This window comes from Pantherophis guttatus, chromosome 2 (assembly GCF_059756535.1).
Source record: "Pantherophis guttatus breed Tessera chromosome 2, ASM5975653v1, whole genome shotgun sequence".
Lineage (NCBI taxonomy): Eukaryota > Metazoa > Chordata > Lepidosauria > Squamata > Colubridae > Pantherophis > Pantherophis guttatus.
Window position 1 is genome coordinate 271,362,539 of NC_142064.1, and position 19,152 is coordinate 271,381,690.

The following is a 19,152-nucleotide window of genomic DNA, read 5'->3' on the forward strand; positions in this document are numbered from 1 at the left end:
GTTGCTTGTATCTTTCAATTTATATTGTTTTTATTTGTTTCCTAGTACAATTTGATAGCTTAATAATAACCTTGACTATCACTAAGTGTTGTATCTTTTTATTCTTGATGAATGTATTTTATTCTCCTTATGTACACTGAATGCATATGCACCAAAGACAAATTCCTTGAGTGTCCAATCACACTTGGCCAATAAAGAATTCTAATCTATTTTACCTAGTTTGGGACATGAACCATCTGCAAGAAAAGAAGCCCACATAGGGAGCACCAATGAGCCCAGAAGTAAAAAGAAATGAACTTCTGATCTACAGTTTTGATCGTTAGACAGAATAGATTATAGGAAAAAAAATACTTTCTTCTACCTGTTTGGTAGATCGTAATAATTATAAATATTTTATTAGTGAATGAATGTCCCTTGGATAAAAAAAAAAAAGGTGATGATCATTTATGTTGCAGCTTTATTTTCCCCAATTGTTTGGCCTTATTTCTCTGAATCTGAGAGATTAAAAACAATTTTTCCTTTTGTAATAATAAGATGTTCACCCCAGAGGTGGGTTTCAGCAGGTTCTGACCAGTTCTGGAGAGCCAGTAGGGGAAATTTTCAGTAGTTTGGAGAACCAGTAAATACCACCTCTGACTGGCCCCGCCCCCCTCTATTCTCTGCCTCCTGAGTCCCAGCTAATCAGGAGGAAATGGAGATTTTACAGTATCCTTCCACGGCCATGCCCACCAAGCCACGCCCACCAAGCCACACCCACAGAACCGGTAGTCAAAAATTTTGAATCCCACCACTGGTTCAGCCCTACCCAAAAACGCAAATCACAGGGACAGTGAAAAGCATTTATGGAATGGGGGAAGTTCAAGTCTTTTAATAGGGTACAGAAACAAATGTTACAAACATTTGGTACATGTGATACATCAGAAATAAACCAGTGAAAGAATGAAAGACATTTATTACATTTGACAAGTGAACAATAGAAAACATTGATTAGAGATTACTTTCCACATGTAGTAAATTTATGGGTTACATCATGCTCTTTCCAAGATGGATTAGTATCTTACTTAAAACTTGCAAGTGTATTCAAGTGTATTTATTTGATAAATAAATAAATAAATTACTTTCAGAATACACTGACTAAGATTCAGTTGTTGAAAAGGCTGTTTTTTCCCCATGAAAAAACAGAAGAAAAACATGCTTTCCTAAAATCTGAAAGGAGGTCAACACTGCTTGACTAAAATTCAAATAACATCCTCACTTAAAGGCTAATAATGAAGCCCAAAATGCTAAATAATACTACCAGACACAGAAACATAAAAACATGGAAATTAGGCTTAAGCAGAAGATCACTTCAAAAAGCAGCCTGATAGTGTTTTCTCCTGAAAAGTACCGAATGGGTGACAATTATATTGGGTGCAGTGGTGGGTTCCTCCCGGTTCTGCCCGGTTCTGCCGAGCCAGTAGCAGTGACAATATGATGTCACCGAACCGGTTCTGCCACCCCCACCCACTCCGCCCCCCCACCCCCCGCGTTATTCTTACCTTTTATTTGGCCCTACCCTCAATCTATTGCTGCCTCCTGGGTCCCAGCTAATGGCTAGAGGGAAAAAAACTGTTTAAACTCTTGCCGCGGGGCTTCAAAGGGCTGCCCTACAGCTGATCAGTGTTAAAAAAAAACAAATGAGTAGACCGGTGCCTGCAAAAATATATGAGTAGATCAATGCCTGCAAAAATAAATGGTTAGATCGGTACAGCTCTGCAAGCAGTTAAAAGCCTGTACCTCTGCTAAATCCTAAATAACTGTCACATGACAATCAAGCCACGCCCACAAAATAAGCCATGCCCACAAAACCGGTAGTAAAAAATTTTAGAATCCACCCCTGATTGGGTGGGAATTATATCCCCAGAACATCCATCAGCATCACTTTTTTACTTCACTTTTGAACATCAGTTGTTCCTTTGTATTCAGATCTGGCCTCAGCAAAATGATGTAACACTTAGGGATGAAGATGCAACCCAGCAGCCCAGCACTGGAAGCCAAGATGGAGAAGACCTGCACAGCAACCGTGAATTTCCCTTTGGTGCTGAGATAGGTAGGCACAAAGGAGATCCAGACACTGCAAAAGACCAGCATGCTGAAGGTGATCAGCTTGGCTTCGTTGAAGGACCCAGGTAGATTCCTGGCCAGGAAGGCCACTATGAAGCAAATGGCAGCCTGAAAACCCATGTAACCAAGGGCAACATAAAACATAGTGACAGAGCCTTCATTGCACTGCAGAACAATCTCTCTAGGCTGGGAATACATGTCAGAATCAGGGAATGAAGGAAAGACTCCTAACCAGGTGAAACAAACGACAACCTGGACACTGGAAGAAGAAATGATGATGGTGTTGGTCAGACTCTTGCCCAGCCACCCTCTCACTCTGTTTCCTGGCTTTGTGGCCAGGAAGGCCAGCACCACCATGATTGTTTTGGCCAAGACGGAAGACACGGCAATGGAGAAGATGATGCTGAAAATTGTTTGTCGGAGAAGGCAGGTGGTTCTCCTTGGCCGTCCAATGAAGAGAAAGGAAGTCAAGAAGCAAAGAAGAAGGGAGACCAGGAGGATATAGGAGAGGTCCCGGTTGTTGGCTTTGACAATTGGAGTTTCTTGGAATTTAATGAAGATTCCCAAGACTAAAACTGTGGTTAAGATCAGGAATACGGTAAAGAAAGTAAGAATAATTCCCAAATACTCTTGATGGGACAAAAAAGTGACAGTTTTGAGGATACATTGATCTCGATGCTTGTTCTGATACTGATTGTCTGGACATCTGGTGCAGTGGTCTGCATCTATAGAGGACAAATGTAATATTTACCATGGGCCTTGAGTTTGACACCCCTGATCTACATCATGTAGGAAGGTTTCTAATGGACTAGGACTAGCCAATTTGAAAAGGTTGGAATATTCTGGTTTCCAAAATGGAGTTTGATTTGTCCCTTTACCCATTAATTGGAAGATAACATTGAAATTTAATGATAATATTGTTCAACTATTTTTGCTTTCATTTTGTCCCACCAAATCCAAATGGTTATTGATTAAAAAGGGGCAGATAAAGTTGTCTGGTTTGACATTTCTATCTAATCACCATAATGAGGAGAGGTTCCTCTCCGTTAGCAATGTATTCCCCCAAATAGCTGCTCCACAGGGAACACAGATCATGCTTGCCTACTCCTTGGATACTTTGGAGGAAGTTGCTTAGGCAGAAATGTGTCTATCCCGAGTCCACCCTGGAATGGAGGAGATGGCAAGATTATTGATTAGGTAGTGTATGAGCTGGCTGTCAGGCCTGGAAGCCATCTTTTTCATTGCATCTTCAGGCTTGCCACATTTACTACTGTGGGAAACTGTGATGGGGGGATTGTATGGAGCATGGGTGATATATACCGGTAGTCATAATAACATTCCTTTCTCAGAAAGTCAAGGACATCTTGCCCTGCACCTGGAGGTTTAGACCCAGGAGGCATTTCCAGTCAGCATGGTGTTTGGATTGGGCCGTTTGACCGACTTGTGGGTGTTGGGCAGGGACTTGAACTTTCCTTTGGGTGAGGAAAACCTGGAAGCTTTCAGATTTGGGTTTTCCCAGATGTGCCAATATGACATCTTCAATAACATGTAACTTTGGGGAAAGTCAAGCCTTGGAGTTTTCTTTCATTGGGGGTGTTACTTGGAACCCTGACATTGGAGATTAATTTATCTCAATGGAGAGCTTCATATTGTAGAAGCAACATCATTCTGTTTGTCATGGTGAAACAACGGGCTGCTTCATGTCACTTCAACTGATCCTTCACAAAGTCACATATGCTTCTTGATAGCTGCTTGACTTCTTCTACACTTAACCTCTCCTTCCAATGAATTCTCCCAGCTTATATTATTGTTGTATCCTTGGTGAAATTAATTCTGATAGTTAAATTAATAATCCCTCCCCCCCCCAATACTGAGAAGATATTAGAAATATCTTCTTAGAAAAGATCTGCAGGAACCTTTGCCTCCTATCCCAAGGGCTGTTTTGATTCCCATTCACCCACCTTCTTGGGTGGAAATGCTCCCTTCTGCACAAGGGACGCAGTTGTAGCAACAGATTGGTTTTCCTTCCTGGACCACCTTGAAATAGCCAGGTTGACAAGGCTCCACACACTGGGAGTGAGGCAAGGGCTGAAAGCGAATAAAATTTGCATTCAGAAGCATCTGCAAAACTGATTAGTTATGAAATGAATTATAGTGTTGGAATGGGATTGTCAGGTCCCATAGCTTATCTCGTCTCCAGAGAAGAGCAGCAGCGTTGCCTTGGAGACCGGCATTTATCACCTTGGTGATGTATTGGGCTTTGGGAGGGGCTCTGTCTGCACTTTACTGTTTTGAGCAGGAAACTTAATTCCTGCCTAGATCTCTTGCTATGACAATCTTCCAATAAAAGTTTCCTTTTGAAATGGCTTTTGTTTCATGAGTACTGCTTTCTTGAGAGGACTGGAGAGGCAGGACCTTACAGGGACCAACAAAAGAGGTATGTGCAAAATGGACTAGAAGTGGACCATTCTGTTTCTCCTCTGGGCAATGTGGTGGTGGCCACTCCAGAGAATTTTCTAGAAAGTTACTGTGGAAATTGGAAGCATGATAGTCAGATATGCTTTCATTTTGGAGGACTGTCTCTGGAAGGCTGCCAGAGAAACTTAAGGAAAAACAGATCATATGGAGGAGAAATTAGAATTCTGAAATTCTTCAATATTCTACCAAATAAGGTCAAATTCTTGAATGTATACATGTCCAAATGAACATGTGTAACTCAATTGATTTTAATTCTCCCCTCCTCTTAAATCCTGCTTCCATTTCCCTCCATCCCCACATTTTTTTTCCACAGATCAAAGTCTTCTATTGTATAAGTCGTGAAGCATCTTTTCCTTTGCTGGTTATAAATGAAAGAATATAATTCTGAAGCATGAATTTGAAGGCAGTCAGATTTACATATTGTTTGGGATGGAGGGGAATACTGATTGAGATGACGGACAAAACTAAAGAGATGGGACACCTCTTCCTCTACCTGATTGAGCCACTGAGGGCTCGTGATGGCTTCCTTGTTGATGCTGAATTTGACTCCAATGGTTCCTTCTCTGTCTAGACTCCCAAATTTCACTCTGGTGGTCGACTTATTAGGAAACAACACCCAGTTCACAATGTCAAAGTCAGCCATCAAATCTCCATTTCTATCCAAATACATTCCTTCTATGGTGTTGTTGTAGATCTCAGGATTCTTCAGGAAATGGTGAAGCTACAGAATATAAGGAAAGAGATTTTTACACAAATGGAATCATCTAAACAAGCTGATGTACAGAGATATAAGAATTTGGCTTATTGAGCTGCAGCCTGTTTTCTTCTCAGGACAATCTGCATAGATTTGTCCTTCAGGTACCAATGGCGGATGTTTTCTTTCCAACATCTGGGATTCCCAACTAGCCCACATTTTCTTGTTTTCTTGTTTTATTTCTCCCGTTAGTTCTCTTGAAGATAAGCAGATGGCAGAAGGGCAGGAGAAGGGAAATCCATTACCTACAAATATATTTGCTTACATTATCTGTTGCTTATCCATGAGTGTCCCCCTCCTCCCTGAGATGTCCTGCATAGCTATAGATACATCGTTTTGTCTACAGAGATTTATCTTAACATTATTTGGAGAGTTTCTCCTGTGCACATTGAATAAGAAACACCGCAGTGAGCCTTGATTATTTCTTTTGGGTCCTGTGTTTTGATTCCACAAGAGAGATAGATTAACAGAGTTGGAAGGGACCTTGTAGGTCATGTAGTCCAACCCCCTGCCCAAGCAGGAGACCCTACACCATTTTTGACAAATGGCAGTCCAATCTCTTCTTGAAGGCTTCCAATGATGAAGTTCCCACAACTTCTGAAGGCAAGTTGTTCCATTTGTTGATTGTTCACACTGTCAGAAAATGTCTCCTTATTGTAGAAGACACAGCATCAGTTTGTACAACTCAGTCCTAGAAATATAATAATTTAATAATTATAATAATAATTTAACAAAGTTGGAAGGGACCTTGGAGGTCTTCTAGTCCAACCCCCTGCTTAGGCAGGAAACCCTACACTACTTCAGACAAATGGTCTAATCTCTTCTTATAAACTTCCTGTGTTATGAATTGGCTTTCGGAAATTGGGAAGCAAATATCAATATTTATAATTGACTCTTCCATCTCCTCGTTATCTGAAGAAAGCTTGAACACTGATTCTGAGGGAAAGCTTGAATATTGATCACTCTTCAGGTGATTTTACAAGAATATACACTGATAATTTTAATATTAAATACAATGTTGTGTTACATTATATTAAATTGGGAGATAATCCAAAATCCCTTTCTACAAGCATCAAATTCTTGAATCTGAAGAAAGAAAAGCTCAAAGCACATGAAATAAAATTCATGGAATAAAATAATTGTCGTGGTGTGTGACAACATAGCCAAGGTATAATTTGCCATTCAGCAATGCTGGAGGCCAAAGGTAAAAAGAAAGAGTAATTCAATATGTAATGTTACATGTAATAAGAGCGGCAACGGAATTACGTATGGACAAAATTGGAAAAATGGAGGTATACCAACAGAAGAAATGGTAATAAAGAAAATATTAGAATGTGCCAACATGGACAGGTTAACGATGGAAATTAAAGACAAAGGAGAAACAGCGTATTACTTAATATGGGGCCTATTGGCTAGATAATAGATGCAAAGCTTAGAAAATTAATGATGAAAGAGGGTCAGTAAGCGAGAAACAAATACAGGTATAAAACTATATAGAAGAATATGTATTGCAAGCAATATTATAATTTGACTGTACATAACTGCAAATTAAAATATATAAGAGTGCTAAATGTATAGAGAATTATGTTATAACTATGGAAACAATAGATATAAGTATATTATATAATATCAAGTTGCTTTTTTTTCTACGGACTATACTGTATGATTAAGAGAAAAATGGTCGTAGTTAGGATGTATAACATTATATATATTTAAAAAGGTACTGATACAACCAGTATATCCTTTCGCCTTTCAGCTCCAATCCAGAAGCCCTCAAGCAGCCGCGTTCACGACAAACCATTTTATACCAAATTTATATTTTTAAAAGATAGACTAGTATAGATCTATTTCAAGCTATTTAGTTCTCATCAGCTAGTCTCCCTTTATTTCTTTATCAGCAAAAATATAAATTTGTTATAATTAATATATAGAAGTTGTGGCTCAGAAGTTTAATTCAACTGCCTAACATGCAGGAATCCAAGTTCGTAATGGTATGGCTAGCTGATGAAAGCTAAAAATCTTGAAATAGATCTATACTAGTCTCCCTTCATTTCTTTATCAGCAAAATATAAATTTGGTATAAAATGGTTTGTCGTGAATGCAACTGATTGAGGGCTGAAAGGCAAAAGGGAGCAGAATGCCCCCTCCCCCATGTTGGGGTAGACCAGGTGTCTCTATAAAAAAACACTTTATATATATATATAAAGAATTGTCCTAAAGATGAGAGTTCCAGGTATAGTTATAGAAGAGGCGATAGACATCACGATCTCCGGAACGTTTAAAAGTTTAAATTTTTTTATTTTAAATAAAAAATGACTAAGGCAGAAAAAAAAGATAATTACAGGGAGAAGGCAAGGGTGTGGGCCTGTTACACGCGCAATGACTAAATTGATCAGCATCACATCAAAGCAAGCAGCTCCTCAATGGGGATTTTGTATGCTGACGAAGTCGGTAGGGGCTGACGAAAGCTTAGCACAAGTTTTAAAATAAATTTTTTTAAACTTTTAAACATTCCAGAGATCGTGATGTCTATCGCCTCTTTTATATATAAAAGAGCCTGAAGATGACAAATGAGACTTCGTCGAAACATCGCCAAGACACTTTCAATTTTACGCAGGAGAATACCCGAATAACCAAAGATACATAGAAACACCCGCGAAAACCTCAGAAACCAAATATATATATATATGAAAAGACCTGAATACGCCAAGACTTGCATACCTGTACCCATGAAAATCGACAAATACGAAAACAAATACATACATATATATATACATATACATATACATATATATATATATATATATATATATATATACATACATACATACATACATACATACATACATACATACATACATACATACATATATATATATATATATATATATATATATATATATATATATATATATTCATCAACTGCAGGATAAAGAGGGTAAGTTATGTCAGAATCTAGAAAAGAAGAAAGAGATAGTAACCCAATTTTTTCAAGATTTATACACACAGGATAAGGTGCCAACAGAGGAAATAGATCAATATTAAAAAGAGGAGGGAATGCCAGTGGTACCTGAAGAAGAGGAAGAGATATTCAATAGAGAGATTACTATAGAGGAACTACAGGCAACAATTAGGAAACAAAAAAACAATAAAACTCTGAGAACAGATGGGTTACCAATAGAATTATATAAAGGATTAGGGGAATCACTAAATTGGATATTATTGGAGGTTTACAATGAGGCACTGAGAGAGGCAAACCTGCCAGACTCTTGGAGGGAGGCATATATCTCGCTAATCCTGAAGGAAGGGGCAGATACAACAAAGATAAAAAATTATAGGCCAATTTCTTTACTAAATTCCAATTATAAGATTTTTATGAACTTGATGGCAAACAGATTAAAGATAATACTAAACCTTAGAATACATTCGGACCAGAATGGATTCCTGCCGGCAAGACAAATTAAAAACAACATAAGAACTGTGATCAATGTAATAGAATAATATAAGGTGCATCCAGAAAAACAGGTAGCCCTGATTTTTCTGGATGCACAAAAGGCATTTGATCGGGTCAACTGGAGATTCATGACACAACAAATAAAGAATATGAAATTTGGGGAGAAATTCGAAAAGATGATAGTTTCCATATATACAAAACAGAGAGCAAGGATTTTAGTCAATGGGGAACTAACAAATTTTTTTGAAATAAGTAGAGGAGTACGACAAGGGTGCCCACTTTCACCACTACTTTTTATTCTAACTCTAGAAAATTTACTTAGAAGAATTAGACTCAATAAAAATATAAAAGGACTCAAGGTTAAAGGAGAAGAGTACAAGGTCCAAGCGTTCGCTGATGACCTTGTATTCTTCATAGAAGATCCACTAGAAACAGAATTAAAATTAATAGAAGAAATAGAGAAATTTGGTAAAGTGGCAGGCTTAAAAGTCAATAAAGATAAGACCAAAATATTAACTAAAAATTTTACAGCAAAACAAATAGAAGAGTTAGAAAAACAATCAGGATTAAAAGCAGTTAAGAGGATACAAATATCTAGGTATTAATTTGACAACTAGGAATGTGGCTATAAAAGATAATAATTAAGGAGAGTTAATACAACAAATTAAAAATGACTTAGAAAGATGGGGGAAACTAAAACTATCATTGCTAGGAAGAATTGGGGCGATTTTTCATTTCATTTCATTTTCATTTTATTAAATTTGTATACCGCCCTACTCCCGAAGGACTCAGGGCGGTGAACCGCCATAAAATAAAGCATATAAATACAAAATTTAAAATGGAGATAAAACAAATTACATAAATTTGGCTGAACCATTTTAAAACCCCAATAATTTAAAACCAAATTTAAAATTCCCATTTAAAAAGAGGAAAAGTTTAGGTCAGGCCAGCTTGATGGAATAGGAACGTCTTGAGCGCGCGATGGAAGGTATGCAGATCCGGAATCCTCCGTATCTAGGGGGTGAGCTTGTTCCAGATAGTAGGTGCCCCCACAGAGAAGGCTCTCCCCCTGGGGGCCGCCAGTCGACATTGTTTGGCCGACGGCACCTGGAGGAGCCCCTCTCTATGGGAGCGTACTGGCCGGTGGGAGGCTATTGGTGGTAGCAGGCGGTCCTGCAAATAGCCAGGTCCTAAGCCATGGAGCGCTCTGAAGGTGATAACCAAAACCTTGAAGCGCACTCGGAAGACCACCTGGAGCCAGTGCAGCTCGCGCAGGAGAGGCGTTACATGGGAGCGCCACGTCGCTCCCATCACCATCCGCGCGGCCGCACTCTGCGCCAGTTGGAGCCTCCGAGTGCTCCTCAAGGGGAGCCCCATGTAGAGAGCGTTACAATAGTCCAGACGGGAGGTAACGAGGGCATGAGTGACCGTGCATAACGAGTGCGGATCCAGAAAGGGACGCAACTGGCGGATCAGGCGGACCTGATGAAAAATCCTCCCGGTCACGGCTGTCAAGTGCTCTTCTAAAGACAGCCGTGAATCCAGGAGGACACCCAAGTTAAGAGCCCTTTCCGTGGGGGCCAACCAGATGAATATACTCCCGAGGCTCCTTTACTTATTTCAAACTATCCCGGTTAAATTAGACAAAACTTCTTTACAAATCTGAATAAAATAACATCAAAATTTGTATGGGAGGGAAAAAAAACCAAGAATAAATTTAAATATATTACAGGATGATAGAACTAGAGGGGGTTTTGGCCTACCAGCGTGGGAAAAATACTATAAGGCAGCGAGTCTAACATGGATTAAGGAGTGGGTCAATTTGGATAATTATAGACTATTAAAATTGGGAGGCCATGATTTATTAAAGGGGTGGCATTCCTTCTTGTGGAATGCCAGGAACAAAACATATAAATGTTTTAAAAATCACATAATAAGAAATTCACTGATTGGTACTTGGTTTGAAATTAAAAATAAACACTACATGAAGGTTCCGGCTGGATATCTGCATTGGAGGCGGCAATGCACCCCAACACATTAGCCCCCCATAAATTAATAAGATATAAAGAATTATTGGATCCCCTGGAAAATTAAAAACATGGCAGGAGCTCAGGGAATAAGGTATAGAAATAGATTGGTGGCCCTACCTACAAATACAAACTAGATATAATAAAGATAGTGAGGAAGGACGAATTGAAATAAATCCCAACCGACTAGACAAATTATTAGGAGCTAAAGATGGAAATTTGATTTCAAAGATTTACAAATACTTATTAGAATTCGACCTAGCAGAAAATCTAGTCAAAGGACAAATGATAGCCTGGGCAAGGAATATTGGTAAAAACATACAATTGGAAGAATGGGAAAGGGTATGGGAAACCAACTATAAAATAACAAAATCGGTAGCATATAAGGAGAACCACTACAAGATGTGGTACAGATGGTATCTAGCCCCTGCAAGATTGGCGAAGATGTATGCAAATCTTAATCCAACGTGTTGGAAATGTAAGCAAGCACAGGGAACCTTCTATCATGTCTGGTGGCTTTGCCCAAAAATTAAGAAATATTGGATAAAAATAAAAATTTGGATATCAGAAATAATTGCGGAGGATATTGAGTTAGAACCAGAAATCTTTTTGTTAGGAATGCTTAAACAAAACATTAGAAAAGGAAAAAAGTACCTAATATTACATATAATTACGGCAGCTAGGTTAGCCCTAGCACAAGTCTGGAAAACAGATCAATTGCCAACAGAGCAGCAAATAATTCAAAAAATTTATACATGTGCAGAAATGGATAGACTAACGTTGAAATTGAAAGATAAGGAAGACTCACAGTATTTTAAGGTATGGAACAGTTGGTATGAGTGGATAAACTAATGGAAAAGAAGGTAAAGTCAAAATTTAGTAAGAAATTAAAAGTAATAATTATACACCGTCATCAAGGGAAAAAAGGAAATAAGTCACTGTGTATATTTGTACTTATTTACATTATATATACTTGTTGTTTGTTGATACTGTTGATTGTATTTTAAGGTTGTGAATGTTTTATATAATTTTATATTTTTTAAATCTAATGAAGTTTGTTTTTTAAAACCAAAAAAAAAAAAAGAAAGAAAAAAAGAAAGAAAGAGGAGGACAAGGGATCTTATGAAAGAAAATGATTCATAAAAGATATTTTTTTCTCAATGTATATGACATTTCTCAAAGAGTGTTTCACGATGTTCACCATCTCGATGTCACCCTTAGCAACATACACGGAACTGATAAGGAAATACCTGCCATGGTTGAATGTTTTCAACTTCCACCTTGTTTTTTCTCTCCATCCTTGTCCTCTGGGATCGGGGTGAATTGACCACATTTAAGGCATGTGCCACAATCTGGATGGCATTGTAAGTTAAGGAGCTATCTAGAGAGAAGGTCTTTTCAATCTCCTGCTGAGGTAGAGTCTCCAAGTTCTCTTTCTCTGTACACCTTGTCCAGCCTTTCACAGACAAGGCAGGCTTCCCATATGAACAGTGAAATTTCTTAGTCATAAATGCTTCGATAAAAAGATAGAAATCCTTGAAATTGTCAAATTTGGTCATTTGGCTGGTCTGAATAAGAAAAGAAAAAATGATATGGGTGTATCTGAAAGAGACAGTATTATAAGATAATTCAATGGTGAGATCCCACAAAGCGGTTGTGATCCAAACTTTCCCTTCAATAGGCTTTTGCAAGGAATTTAACATGTGTTCTAGGATAATGACTCCCTCGATGAATGTAAACTCTGAGTAATAAACAAATACATTGATCTGGGCCCACAGGTTGAAAACAGAAATCAGATGCTGGAAGTTCTCATCTTTTAATAATACGATTTGTGAAAAAACAACACAGATGCCATTCTGAGCCAGCAAAGGAACGAAGGTCCTAATGAAATGTTCTCCGTTATCAGTGTCTGCAGCAAAGACACCAATGAATGTCCATCGAAAATACAGCAGCAGTTTAACAATCCCCAGGTTTTGAGCACCTTCTTTGGGGACGGTCCGGTAGAAAAAAGGTAACTGAGTTTTATCACTCAGGATCGGTGAAATAAACGTGTAGCTGATCTGGAGGGGGGGAAAAGGAGATTTATGTTTTATTTGGGGTTTTTACTATCCTGCTCTATGGAGTAGAGAGTTCGTCTCTGACAGTTGAAGAAACGAGAAGCATTTGAAATGTAGATTTACAGACGGCTGTTACGTATAAACTGGGTTAACAAAAATCACAAATAAGGAGGTGATAAGCCGCCTGGGAAAGCCAAAGAAAATCATCAAAGCCATTAAACAGCGAAAGTTAGAATATTTTGGACACATAATGCGACACCCAGGAAAATATGGCATCCTTCACTTAAACCTCCAGGGAAAGATTGAAGGCAAACGAGGTCCAGGCAGAAGAAGAACATTGTGGCTTCAAAACCTAACGGACTGGTTTGGACAAAACTCAGCAGCACTTTTTCATGTGGCTGTTGAGAAAAATAGGATTGGCAACATGATCACCAACGTCCAATGACGGATATGGCAGAAGAAGAAGACCTATTAGATCCTGAAAAGATAATGTCAGGGTTTAGGTAGTGGCTGGAAGATTCCAGCCTACCTTGGTGGATTTAATAGGGGATCAGAAATGCAGAAAACGTAACTGTCAACAATGGATGTTAAGAAGAAATCCAGATCTCATTTTCTGAAAAGCTGATGCTTCCTTAGAGCCTGCATAGTGCAAGATCTGAGCAACATGAAATATTACTAATTAATATTTGTACTCAATTTATAACTGTTAATTATGGTTGTATCAATATTTGTTCTTGTCTCTCTGGGAGACTAAAAGATGACATAAAGATTAATTCTTCATCTTAATCCATGCTTAATTAACATTTCTAAGGAGAAAATCTCCTTAACTGCTCTGGAATAAACTTGCAGCCATTCACTGGCTCTATACCTGTGGGATTTTGTAGATGCCCAACATGGCAGCCATAAGGATGGATATATCAGAGTTGGTCTCTTCCAGTAGAACCAGCATGTTTCTCTTCCTTCCGCAGCTGTAGTTGGGAACATTGGCCTCTCCAGTCAAAAGCAAATCCAACAGACCATCCAAAGTCATTATTCTGTCTCGAAAGTTGTCATGGAGGTTATAACCCAGGGTGAGGTTGGGCAAGAGAAGAGGATCTTTGTTGATTTCCTGAATGGCAAAAAGGAAGGACAGAATTTTCCAGTACATCACACCTATTTTCCTGAAAAGATACATGGATTTTGCCATGATGTTACATTCAGTGAAATCACCAACCTAGAACTAAGGAGAAATTTCCTGACAGTGAAAGCAATTAACTGGTGGAAGGGCTTCCTTCCCGAAGTTGTGGATGCTCCATCACTGGAGGTTTTTAAGAAGTGATTGGACAGCCATTTGTCTGGAATGCTATAGGGCAGTGATGGCTAACCTTTTTGCTGTCGGGTGCCAAAAACGGGAGGAGAACCGCAGGGGCGCATGTGTGCGTGCCCACACCCATAATTCAATTCACCCTGCTCTCTATGCATGTGTGTACGACCCTCCCAATGCTCCCCCTGCTTTTGGCACATGATGGCATGGTGGGCCCTCAAGGCCTGTTTTTTGCTCTCCCCAGGCTCCAGAGGCTTTCTAGGAGCCTGGGGAGGGTAAAAACAGCCTCCCCTACCTCTTGGAGGCCCTCCCGAGGCCAGAAACAGCCCGTTTCCCAATTTCCAGTGGGCCCAGAAGGCCTGAAAATCAGCTGGCTGGCACGTGCATGCGTGCTGGAGCTGAGCTAGGGCAATGGTCACATGCCCACAGATACGGCTCTGTGTACCACCTGTGGCACGCGTGCCATAGGTTCACCATCACGGGTATAGGGTCTCCTGCTTGTGCATGGGGATTAGACTAGAAGACCTCCAAGTTCTTCCCATCCAACTCTGTTCTTCTGTTAATGCATTTCATATGTGCTATTGTGACTGCACAGGTTTTTGTCCCCAAAGTTCCTCTTCTCTACTCAGATTATTTGAAAGTCAAAACAGACAAACTCCAGACAATCTGGGCACTGTTGTCAGTTGCACTATTCGCTCAACCTCAGTTTGAGAAGTCAAAAAACATCCCAGGAAAAGATTTTGGCAAACCATGTCTGAAAATGTAGCTCAGAAATCTGCATGGACCTCACCATGTAGGAACCAGGATTTGAGATTCCATCAAAGGGCCATTATGCATGTGTTATATTTTTAAAGTGTGCATGTATGGGTGTGTATTAGGCTGAATGTGTGAATGAAGTTGGGGCAGAAAAGAAAGCATTTAAGAATTGAACAGAAGTACCAGGTTTCCCATTTTCTCTTGAGTAAATGGTCTCGATCCCTGTTTGCTTGAGAGAGTGGATAGAGAAAACAGAGGGCCTGCTCAAAGCACTTTGGTATCAGTGGAACCAGAGGTGAGTCAAGAAGGAGCATCTGAAGATGCCCATGTCCACATCAGGGAATCAACCACTAGCTGTGGCGAATTTGGAGAAATCCATGGATCATTGAAGAAAACAATAGCAGAGAATTTGGGAGAAAGACTGGAGGCACCCAGGAGCTGACTGCTGATGTCTTTGGAATTGTGGGTTCTATCTTTCTGGAAAATTTATTCATTCAATTTATTAGATTTACAAGGCATGCCAAACTACTACTCTGTAATAGCATTATAGTTTCCTGGCTACTGTAGCAACACCAGATAATAATAATAATAATAATAATAATAATAATAATAATAATAATAATAATAATAATAATAATAATAATAATAATAATAATAATAATAATAATAATAATAATAATAATAATAATAGATTTATGTGCCACCCATCTCATCCAAAGGAGACTCTGATAGAGAGCTATCTTCTAGGAAAGACTCAGAAAAGAAATCAGCCTTTTCTCTGAATTGGGACTGTGAGGGATCTCACAAAGATCGATGGTTTATTGAGGGTGCTTTCAAGAAAAGGCAGCACGGAAGGATGCAATCAAATTAAGTCTTTATTTAGAAGTAAAGTAGAGTAGAGTAAAATGGGTTCCCTGGCATGGAAACATCCATGCCTGGATTGAGCCCATGGATCATTCCTGTAGGAAGTTAGAACAAGAGCTGGGAAAACAGTCCCTGTGCAGGGGTTCTTATAGGGGCCCATGGCTCCTCCCTTACCAATGAGGCTGCGGGAGCTGGAGCCCCTTGACCCACCAGTGGGATCAAAAGTCCCTCTTTGCTCCCATCTGGTGGCCTTTTAAGGAACTTTTAAGGACCTTTTGTGCCATGGCTGGCACAAAACACCTAACAATTCCCCTTCTTGCCAGCCAATGACAGGTGACGGCGAATATGAGTGAGAGGGCGAGCAGGTGTCATAGACATGCAGATATGTTGTTTACAGGACCAAACACAAACGCTTACACAGAAGGTTGTGTCGGTCAATGGGCACAGGTTTTGTGAATAGGTCAGTTAACTGATTGGTTGTATTACAGTGTTTGATATGTATAAGCCCCATTCTGACAAGCTGCCTGATATTCTTGTAGCGGATGTCTATGTGGTGGGACCTAGACCCCACCGCGTATGCCCCAGAGATTCCAATTGCGGCCATGTTATCTTCCTGAATGTGGATGGGCAGAGTAGGAGGTGCCCAGATGCTCGTTATCAGAGCATTGAACCAAATCAAGTCATTTGCAGTGTCTGATAGGCTGGCATATTCTGCCTTGGCCGTGGAGCAAGAAACAAATTTTTGCCAACGACCTTCTCCTTGAAGGGGGTGAAGACCTTGAGCTTTCTCAGGCTCTCCATTTCCTGTTCCATCGCGAGCTGCCACTTTTCCTGTTCTTCAATGGGCAGCTCTTGGATGTCAGAGAAAGTCTTTGGGGTGACCACAATGCTGTTGATGGATGTGATGTGCCCAATGTCAATTCTCTTTGGTGGGACCCCCTTGTTGGACCGCTTTGACCTTTTTTTAAAAAAAAAATTGATTTATATGCCGCCCTTCTCCGGAGACTCAGGGTGGCTTACAATGCGCTAAGCAATAGCCTTCATTCTTTTGTATATTTATACAAAGTCAGCTTATTGCCCCCACAACTGGGTCCTCAATTTACCTACCTTAGAAAGGATGGAAGGCTGAGTCAACCTTGAGCCTTGGCGAGATTCGAACCTGCAGTAATTGCAGTAGCTGGTCTTAATAACCAGCTTAATAACAGGGTGCCTTAGACCACTATACTACCAAGGCTCTTTTTTTTTTCCTGACCTCCTGCCACTCGCCGCCCTTTTCTTCTGCAGGTTCCTTGCCGACTGGCTGTTCACGACCAGGATGTGGAGGCCCTCGGTCCCAGGCGTTGGGTATCATGGGCCTCTGAAGCGTCGCTGGAAGTGAAGAGTCAGGTGAAGATGGCGTGTCTTCCCCCTCAGGACTGGATGGCTCATCCTCCCCATCTGGACCAGGTAGGCTGACCTCTTCATCCTGTTCCTCGCTCTCGTCAGTGGCAGGGTCTGTGGTTGTCTCAGGCAGTGTCATGGTTGGTGTGGCTTTGCTGTGCCAGTTGATGTATGGGCCCAGATCATTTGAGTGGATCTGGGTCCAATTGGAGTCCTCTTCGAAGGAGGCAGATTGGGAGGTCACAGTCCTGCTCCCTTCTCCCAGGAACCGGTAGGTCTTGGAGCCAGGGGCATAGTCCAAGAACCTTAGTCTTTGGGAGATGGATCTCCCCTTCTTCCGCAGCTGCTTGGGGATGTGCACCCAAGCGTAGGAGCCAAACACACGCAAGTGTCCCAAACTTGGCTTCCTACCATGGACCAGAAAATATGGGGTCTGGTTCACAATGCTGCTCCAGGTGCTGTTCAGGGTGTAGTTGGCATAGTGTACCGCCTTCGCCCAGTACGATTCCGCAACCCCAGCATCCGCAATCAGGCTGCACACGCCCCAAATTTCAGCTTGGTGTTATAGAACTCTGTTGTGAGTCTTGTGGTAGAGCCCAAGTTATCACTATTGAATAGGCTATATAACAACCCCCAAATCTCACCAGCTGTGAGCCCATCTGGAATGCTGGGGTACAATTTAGCATCCAGTGAGTTCAGTAGAGTGGTATAGGCTTTCCTGTGGTACCACTCTTCTTGAGGCTCCCAAGGGAAAGGTGGGGGGGTGTCTAGAACCATTTCTAGGGTCCCCTCTTTTAAGAGACATTCCTGTATCTCTTTATTCTATATGTTAAAATTTTCACTCCCCAGATGTAGTTTTTGAAAGCTATTCGGGAGTACTGAAGAAAAGGAATAAACAGGAGCAAAAAATACCTGTCCATTCTGCTGTCCTTGGTACCTTTGGGATGATTCCATTGAAGTAAATGGGAGAGGGACCCCTCTGCTGGCAAGTGTAGGTATTTTTCTCTGATTATTTTTCTCCTTTTCAGATGGGGCCAACTGAGCATGCTCAGAATTCATTCCAGCCCAGGAGCCAAGGGGAGCGGACCTCTCTCTCTGTGCTTCAGGGCCAGGCCTGGGCTCAGGCCTGTGGAGCTCTGAAGAGTCTTCTGGAAAACCCCTGGTACTGGAACACTTACCAGGAGGCGAAGGCTGCAGGATGGGGCCGGAAAAGCCCAAAAATGCTGAGGATCAGCTGGAGGGGCCCACCGCTGGGCCTGAAGACTCTGGAGGAGGCAGCCATCTTGGGAGGTGGGAGGCTCAGCTGGAGGCCCCCTGAAGTCATCGAGGTGAGTCCTCCATTGCCTTGGTGGGTGTTAAGGATATTGTTGTGTTACCAACCAGCAGAGTAAGTGCACAGAGAAACGGTACTGAGAGCAATGAATACCATACATACAAACTGGTTTAACAAAGCTTTTACTTTGTAGTGAAAAACAATTGCATAGTCTTTTAGTGAATCCAAGTCTTTAGCTATTCAAATCAGTCCGAAGTTACAGAGTTACAGTTATCCTCTTACCATACAGACAGTAGTAGGTAATAAACAGCAATTCAATGCTGGTAATAAATCACGATGGTAGCAGATCCATCCACTTCTTCACACATGACAGTAACAGTTCCAACCAACAAGTCAAGCAGCAAGTCAAGCAAGAATGACTATAGCTCGGCTCTCTCCTTATATACAGTTTACACTAGTAATTATCCACTTAGGATAAGTGAAGTCAGCAGTGCAACGACTCAACAGTACAATTAGAATAATTGCAGTCAGCAGTCAGTTAGCAGTCAATTACAATGACTCATCAGTACAATTACTCAGCATTACATCTTAAAGTTACAGAATACATTTAAAGTGATAGAACACATATATTGCCTGGACAACTTGTTAGGCTTATACCATATCCTGACAGTGGGGGTGTTGGGAAGGCTGGAGACCCCAGGGG

The 19,152-nt window shown here is 40.6% G+C and overlaps 1 protein-coding gene across 1 annotated transcript; it reads right to left on the reverse strand.

Moving 5' to 3' along the window:
* Nucleotides 1-1,907: 1,907 nt before the first annotated feature.
* On the reverse strand, nucleotides 1,908-18,500 carry LOC148115895 (vomeronasal type-2 receptor 26-like). The gene is made up of 7 exons (XM_087885274.1): nucleotides 18,355-18,500; nucleotides 17,049-17,709; nucleotides 13,742-14,086; nucleotides 12,067-12,876; nucleotides 5,075-5,302; nucleotides 4,065-4,191; nucleotides 1,908-2,828 (listed from the first exon to the last, which is right to left on the reverse strand). The coding sequence occupies exons 1-7, from the start codon at nucleotides 18,498-18,500 to the stop codon at nucleotides 1,918-1,920; spliced, it is 3,228 nt and encodes a 1,075-aa protein (XP_087741400.1). The 3' UTR covers nucleotides 1,908-1,917.
* Nucleotides 18,501-19,152: the final 652 nt, after the last annotated feature.

Bases quoted from the DNA above. Each gene is read 5' to 3' on its own strand.
- LOC148115895 (XM_087885274.1), bottom strand. From the start codon at position 18,500: ATGACTTCAGGGGGCCTCCAGCTGAGCCTCCCACCTCCCAAGATGGCT. The intron at 17,710-18,354 runs GTAAGTGTTCCA...GGGCGTGTGCAG, and splicing joins CCTGCAGCCTTCGCCTCCTG to CCTGATTGCGGATGCTGGGG. The intron at 12,877-13,741 runs GTATAGAGCCAG...CCCCCCCTCCAG, and splicing joins GCATCTACAAAATCCCACAG to ATCAGCTACACGTTTATTTC.